General features: G+C 37.9%; 1 protein-coding gene across 1 annotated transcript; it reads left to right on the forward strand.

Annotated features, from left to right (window-relative positions):
• The first annotated feature begins 225 nt into the window (after positions 1 to 225).
• Positions 226 to 5,795, forward strand: LOC103707421 (DnaJ/Hsp40 cysteine-rich domain superfamily protein). Its single transcript, XM_088716630.2, has 3 exons — positions 226 to 509; positions 5,310 to 5,459; positions 5,546 to 5,795. Exons 1-3 carry the CDS (start codon positions 306 to 308, stop codon positions 5,621 to 5,623), a joined length of 432 nt encoding a protein of 143 aa, XP_088572756.1. The 5' UTR covers positions 226 to 305; the 3' UTR covers positions 5,624 to 5,795.
• Positions 5,796 to 7,974: the final 2,179 nt, after the last annotated feature.

Raw genomic sequence — 7,974 nt, forward strand, 5'->3', positions numbered from 1 at the left:
GAACTACCCCTTGCCGAGTGCCGACTAGTTCAAAAGTTGATATATATGCAATGTTACATATAAACCCTTATAAGTGTAAATATTAATATTATTACCAAATTCTTCTGCGTGCCGTGCACGGACCTCTTAATCCTGGTCCGTCCGTTGGACGATGACTATCCTATACCCACCCTTTTGACCAATCGAACATCATATTCTCTCTCCTCCGCCGCCAGAACCACACTGCGATACGATCCTTCGCGGGTCAGTGGCATCCGAGTCTCTCAAGAAAAGAAGAGAGCGAAGCCCGAGAGAGGCGAAACCCAATGGCGATCTCCTGCTGTTCCTCCCCCAAATCCCTCCTCCCGTCTCTTCCTCTCAGATGGCGAGGACGAGGAGGAGGCCGCGCCGCCCCTTCCAGAATCTTCTGGAAGGCGCCCGAGCTTGTCATCAGGGCGTCCATGGTCGACTCCTTCGAGAGTTCCGGCAGCTTCGCCAAGCGGATGGAGCGGGCGTGGCTCATCTCTCAGGTACCACCAGCCTCCCTTTCATTTTCGTTCCCAGTTCTAAGGTTCTTGATTGGATCACGTTTCTTGGCAAAAGGAGAGCTTTTTATGTGTTTGAGGGGTTTTTTGATATTCTATATCTTGATTCAAAGTTCTAGGGTACCTGATTTGCTAAATTCTATTGGACTGAAAATTTTTAGAACGAAACAAATTTGTGGTATAATCCAGTCGAGTACAGCAACATGAGAGGGTTGAGAAGTTTACGTGGAGGTTCATCGATTAATTTTTAAATGAATTTATCTTAAGCTTCCCTTGAAATATCACCGTATTATTTATCTCCAATATTTGTATTTACAAATCAATTTCTTGATAAAAATTTTACAATCTAGAATGAAATTTGATACTAAATTCCTCACCCAAACGAACCAATTGATTTGAGGGAAAAATGACTTTTATCAACTAGTGAAACCCACTGGAACCAACAATCAGAAAACGATGTAGTTCAGTAGGCTTTTTTAATCGGTGTTATTTTGCGGTAATTAATTTTGACATAATCAACATCATTAGACAGAGTTATACTTTTCAACAATTTATTTCGAATCACTATCTGCACTCCATGCTAGTTTTGGATTCTATGCAGTTATATTATCTCTAGCTAGTTGTGTTATTAGCTAGAAAATTACTGCTGGTGAAATGGTTATGTGGATATTTGACGGCATGCTTATGTGATTTGCTGTTAAGTGATGCGACTAAAAATATGTTTAGATATGAATTTATGCTCGTACATGGATAAAAACTTGTCAATATCTGAAAATATTTCAGATACGGATTGGAAAAAAGGGCCAGATATGGAGCCCACAATGAAAAGGTTCTCAAGATCAAGATAAAGAAAAACTTCAAGAAAATGAGAAGGAAGATGAAGAAAGATGACCAAAATTTTAGGACTCCACATAGGGAAGAGAATAGAGGGGGCGGTGGATAGGAGGCTGATGGTTCTTTGTTTCCTTGTGCCTTGTGTTCTTTCCTTCTTTTCCTCCATCTCCTTGTATCCTTTTCTTTTTGTTTCCTTTCTTTTCTTCCTTTTCTCCGTTTTCTCTTCCTCCATGCTCTCCTCATGTGTAAGGGCAGCTACTCCTTCTTATTGATCTGTGAATTATAGAAAGCTTAGTCTCTTTTTTTGTTATAGAAGAGGTGGATGGGCTCCAATATGGCAGCCAGCTACTCCACTGCTAATTTCTAACAGTAAATTTCAACTCTTTGCTTAAGTTAAAACTCATTAACACCCAGGACATTCAAGAAGGAAAAAAAGAACAAGTAAAAGAAATCCCACAGGCCAAAAGAGACAGCAAGTAGCAGTCAGTTTGACCCTCCTAGGCTGTTTTTCTCCTCCTATCTACCCAATTATGCAATAAACTATGTTGATAGTGTCTTGCATTCATCATCAGTGCCAATTTGTCCAATCTGGATCCCACTAGTTGAGAAACAGCTATATAGGAACAATCATCTTGCTTAACAAAGTCTAAGTTTATAGTGGACTCAAAGCACCATTCTGTCATTGGGAGGTCAAACAGGTTTAAGCATTGTGATTGTAATGTTATAGACATTCAATTGATACACCATATCCCGTATTGGCTGCTTAAGAAGTGTGAAACATTTAGGTCAGTTAATTGCCTGTAAGAGAATGCCAATTAATCGAAAACTATTTATTTTCATGAAATAATCGAGTTACGAATGATGAGTTCTCAATCAAACGGGTAAAATAAAGTATTGTCCAGCTGAATTTATTGGTTTGTGGGGGCTTATTAGGATGTCGTTAACTAGTGGAAGCAATGTATTTAAAGAAAGTATAACAAAATTTGGTTAATAATAATAATAATAACAAAAGCTGTACTCAATAGCATAATGAATGACCAGACGCATTCATGTGGTGTGAAAGCTTCAAAGGCTCAATTGTTTCCCTCTTTTAACACCGTGAAAAGCTTAACAAATGTCTATTGAGGCTTGCATATGCATAAGCAGCACATGTATCATACAGAGTCAGATTTGCATCTATCATTAGTTCCATATTAAAGCATAATTAACCTGATCATGGATAAACACCAACTTGGTATATAATATACTAGGTCATCACTTGAAGGTTATGCACAATAAATAAAAGTTAGTTCTATGATTTTCTTCCTTTCTGCAATTAGTTTGGCAGTGATTACTAAAACAATTAAATTAAACTTGCTGATGTTTGATTATCAGTACTTTAAGAAGAATGGACTTTTGTGGTATTTTCAGCTGACATCTGCTTTTTGATAGTAAGAATGGTCAGTATTTGGAAATAAAATAGATCGAGAGCTTGAGCTAGTACATTGGTCATACTTGTTATGGAGATATCACTATCATATTTTATTGGTAGTTATCACACTGTTCTTTTTGTTGATTTTCCTTTATTATAGTTGATATTGCTCTTGGATGGGAGAGACTAGTATCGTTGTTTTAGTAGTTGATACTTGATCAATCTACAAATTTTTTAGTGCTTTAAGCCATCTTTTTTTGGAACTAGTAATTGGTTGAAACCTCTGAGAGGTAGAAATTTATTTTCTTGCCTTTGCTTTGATGTTCTTTTAGAAGTGCATGAACCCTATAATGGCTGATATGGTGCCTAATCTAAAAATGTATACAACTGGCCAAGATATGAGATGCTTTCCATAGGTTGTTATTGTAGCCATTTTATAGGATAAGTGGCATACTAGCAGCTGGCTGCTCTTCTAACTAGTGAGGCATCTTTCATTATCATGATGCTTTAGATGTTGTGATTTAACTTTTTTTTGTCAATGGGGCTGGATCTGTTTCTGAAAGTAAGCCATGCTCACCTTTTAAAATTTTGAAGATAGCTTATCCTGCTCTGCATGATGCTATATACAAGACATGTTCTGATGATTACAGTAAGAAGCATTGTGGGTGCTCTTTACCCTGAACGTATATGAAATAGCAAGATACTCTTTTTTATAGTCGATAAAGGAAAAGATGAAGGATTCAGGTTCTATATATTTGAAGCTTTTGGAGACCAACATTTCATATGCAGTGTAGGAAAGAATGTGGAAGATGGAAGAAATGAAGTATTTTTTTTTTCAAGAATACTGTTCTGTGGAGCAACATATAATTTAAAACAATGTTGTACCTCTTAAGAGTCCATATTTCTGCTTTCTAGAGTGTCTTCTGGAAATTTTTTTTTTTTTAATGTGGACTTGAATTATTATTTTTTTAATGTGGACTTTCTTTTGTGATGCCTGCTTTGATTATTGGAAGAGGAAAAATTTTACACCTTGCGATTCCTTGTAGGATCATGTGCCAGTTGCAGTGCAGGCTTGTATGGTTTAGAATGTTAGGTGAACTTCCTAATTCTCATTAGCAATCTCTTCTAAGTTTCATTCTAGCTGAAGATGCCTAATAATAAATTTAACTTTCAATGTATGAAGAGGCTTTGAAGGAAAGATGCTCCAGAAAGGGAACTTACTCTCCAAAGTCAAATTAATTTCCTCCTCGTGGGTTATAAATGCAGTCCAAGATAGGGCATTGTGTTTAACCATTTAATGTTTAATGATGTGAAGGATATTAAAGAAGAAACAAGGGAGACATTTATATTAAGTTTCGGGGGAGAAAAAAAGGTAATGCACGTCCAGCGAGGCAGAACTATAGAGAGAGAGTGGGACATTCAGTGGGTGCCCTTTTTGCCATGGGTGTTATGATACTAGGATAAGATGGTGCCTCTAGCTAAAAGGATTAACTGTAGAGATGTGTGGGGGATTCAATGGGTATATGTGATGCATGTGAGGATCAACATGAATGGCTAATGTCAAAGATTATGATATTTTAAGTTCTGTCAGACGATACATGCACTCCCAGTTTTAACTTCTCTGCTTTTCTCTTTTAAGTAAAGAGGGAAGGGAAAGAGTTAAGCCAAGGCGAGTGAATTTAGTAAAGTTGTATATTTTCAATACCTGTCGACAGTTGAACTCTCAGTTAGTCAGACATGCACCAAGGGTTTGCTTTATATTTGATAATAAAGTATCTTAATTCAATTGGACACTCAGAATGAGTAAGATTCTTTTATAATTTCTCTTGTTCTAGTTGCTGATCACAAACTGCTTGTTTATTACATAATTTCTCTATTATGAGATGAATGGCTGAAAGTTGTTCCAGGAGAAGCATGGATATTTGATGCTTGTTTTAGATCCTGCACGGATATTATTTGTTGATCTTAATTCTGCCTCTTGTCCTACTTGACTTCCTAACTTGTTGGAGGAAGTTCACGGATATAGAAAATGAATTTTTTGGTCTCAAGAAAATGGAAATATTAGAGAAAATCGAGGGAGTATGGTTGATTGAGAACTATCTGTGCTTGTGAATGGACATCAGCACAATGAGCCGGGGGCATCCATCAAATTTTAAACTCCATGCTTCCAAAAAAACAAGCAACAAGTTTTGATCATTCTATTAAGAAATATGAACATAGTGCATAGGCACTTTATGCAGATTATATATCGCTGTTGTGACTAGCTTGATTACTTTGATTCTTTACCTACCTTCGTTTGAACCTTTTTTTTCACATGATCTGTTATGGTCCATCAGATATTTAGTGTAGGACCCGAGTGAATTTTTCCTTTTATGAACAGTTGAAATCCGACTCCATGCGCTATAGAGTCGGATTATTTACCCAGTAGTATTGACTGTTATATGAAATTAATGCTGAGAATCATTTAATCCCCCTGTTCCCATATATTCTTTTGGTGGAATGAATCACTGATATTCTTTTCATATATTTACTTTGAGCAGCAACCAAGACCGATTGCTTGTTCATCTTGCAAATCGAATGGCTACATTGAATGCAAATGGTGCAGAGGTACTGGTTTCTTCATCCTCGGCAACAACATGCTGTGTGAAGTGCCTTCAAGAAATACCACCTGTGTTATATGTGCGGGGAAGGTGATGAAGTGTAGAGACTTTGAGGACCTTCACATTTTTTGTGCTGAATATTAAACATTAACGGACTTGATTTTGTTTTTATCTAGGGTTCTGCTTGCTGTCCTGATTGCAAAGGCACCGGCTTCCGTGCCAAATGGTTGGGAGAACCTCCACCACCCCAATAGTAAGTCCTAACTGAGAATCTGCTGACTGTAAAGAACAAGTTCATTTTTCATGCATAAGCTTGCCAGAGCCATCAACATGTAACGAATGTGTTCTTATAGACTGCAAATCCTGTAAATCATACGACTTCAATGGTGATAGTAGGAATATGTTTATTCCGTTTATATTCTCCAATTCTTATTCCGAGTTAATGTGGAGACAGCAGTTACGTTCCTCAGGATGTTGTATTGACAATGCCGAACGTTTTTAATGTATTAGTGTGTGTGTGGGTGGGTGGGTGGAAGAGATTTGGTCTAATTTGAGATGGAATCTTAATCTTGTCAACGCTAAGCAAACTCGAGGTCTCTTCGGAGACGTCCAATAAAAAACTTTAGGGGCTCGTTTGGTTCGCCGGAAAAGAAAGAGGAAAAGTGTGGCCAATGAGAAAGTAATGAGATGCTTGTTTTTAAAGGAGAAAAATGAAAAAGTTGTGTTCCTATGAGAAAATGATTTCCACATTTCATGGAAAAGTCTTTTTAATGAAAAACATGGAAAAGTTACTTTTGTATGAGGTGGGAATCACTCCATCTTTATTTTTTTTCGAAAAATGCTCTTCAGCATTAAAGGGGAATGAAAGATCTAATTTTTATTAAGGGTATAATAGAAATTACACATAACTTTTTCAGAAAAGTGAATGATCAACCAAACATAAGCACTCTGAAAATCTATTACTTTCTCATGTTTAACCAAACATGCCTAAAGTACATTTTCAGGAATTCTTCTTTTAGGAATCTTCTTTTCAGGAATCATATTTTTAGGAGGAAAAATGCTTCTTGCGAACCAAACGAGCCCTAGGAGGAACAAGAGAGCAGATTTAGGGAGGCGAGCGTCAGCATGGCCTCTTGCACACGAGCACTAGCGCTAGGCGTGCTCGGATGGTTCAGATGGAAAAGCAAAAGTATAACTAAATTGCCTTTGAAAATATAGCAATGTAAGGTAGCTGGGTGGCTTTAGAGTATTTTAATAGCCATACCTTCCGCAAAACTAATCTATTTTTCTGCAAGAAAACATGGTTGCTATCAGGATCGGTGAACTATTCCGAATCTGATGGTTCCGGCTATTCCGAGCTGTACTGGTGGCTCACAAGTACGATTCCGACAACGGACACGAAATCCGTTGCCGGAGCCAGAGAAGGATAAAGAAAGAGAGAGCGAACGGAGGAGGGACGGAGAGGGAGAGGGTGGAATGCTGGCGGAAGCTGGTTGAGGCTGCTGGAAGCGAGGCTGCGGTCGAATCCCTATTTCGTACTCTGGCGAAAACCACGCTTTCCGCAGCCTCGGCCGGCCTTCCTCCCTCTTCCTCCTTCTCTCTCTTTTTCTCTCTTTCACGGTCTGCGTACTGTCTCCTCCATCGGTATAAGTCCGGCACGGTTCATACCGGCTCATACCGTCAAAAAATCGATACGATGTCTAGTACTAGTTTTGCCGACCTTGGTCGCTACTTTTTGAACACTTGCTAATGTAAGGGTGAACCTGCTGAATTGGTTACCTTCAATAGCAGCCCGACAATAAGAAATTAGAACTCTCTTACCAAAAAGATGAGAACTTAGAACTCTGATTTTTTTTAGATTTTAGAAAGTCAAGCAATTTCTTATACTCATGTTGGAAGGCTTAATTTCTGGACATGGTATGATCAACTAATCACAGATAACTAAGAAACAATTTCTTTAAAACAGCGAAGTTGGAAATAGAAAAGAGATGAAGTTCTGCATGACTGTTGAACGTGTTCTTAGAGGGCTTGTTTAATACTAACCTTGGAGTACATGACTGTACTTTTCTTGTAAGGTTTCAAGGCCATGACTCATGAGAAATTCGCTGTTCTGCAGATCCCTGTAAGGGTGAAATACTGGCACAGTCGCAAGCACCTTTCTAAACTTGAATATATCGTCATGCATCGTCTTAACAAAGTCTTCAAGTTCTGCATGAAAAAAGAGGTGTTCAAGTTGTAAACTGTCCAATACCACACCAAGATCTAAAGAAAGTGATATAACATCGGATTCTCTCGCCCTCTTTATAAACTGTTTTCGAATTTAATTTGCCATTAAATTTTATGATGCAGGTTGTTAGGGCATTTTATTTTACAAGTGTTCTGGTCGCTCAATACTAAGGTTCCTTTCAATGATCAAAACTTGATCATTTCAATGGGAAAGACTATCTCTGCAAGTTCCTAATTGGTTGTGCTAGCTATCCATGTTGTAGCTTTTGTGCTTTTTGCCCTTTCTAAGCCTAATGCTGCATTCTTTAGATTTTTTTTACTTGATATAGCTGTGCTCCAACGAGACGAGGTTTAAAATTGATGCAAATGTGGTCCAAAT

Source organism: Phoenix dactylifera, chromosome 2 (genome assembly GCF_051530095.1).
Source record: "Phoenix dactylifera cultivar Ajwa chromosome 2, Ajwa_hap1_PhDact_Kaust_v1.1, whole genome shotgun sequence".
Classification (NCBI taxonomy): Eukaryota; Viridiplantae; Streptophyta; class Magnoliopsida; order Arecales; family Arecaceae; genus Phoenix; species Phoenix dactylifera.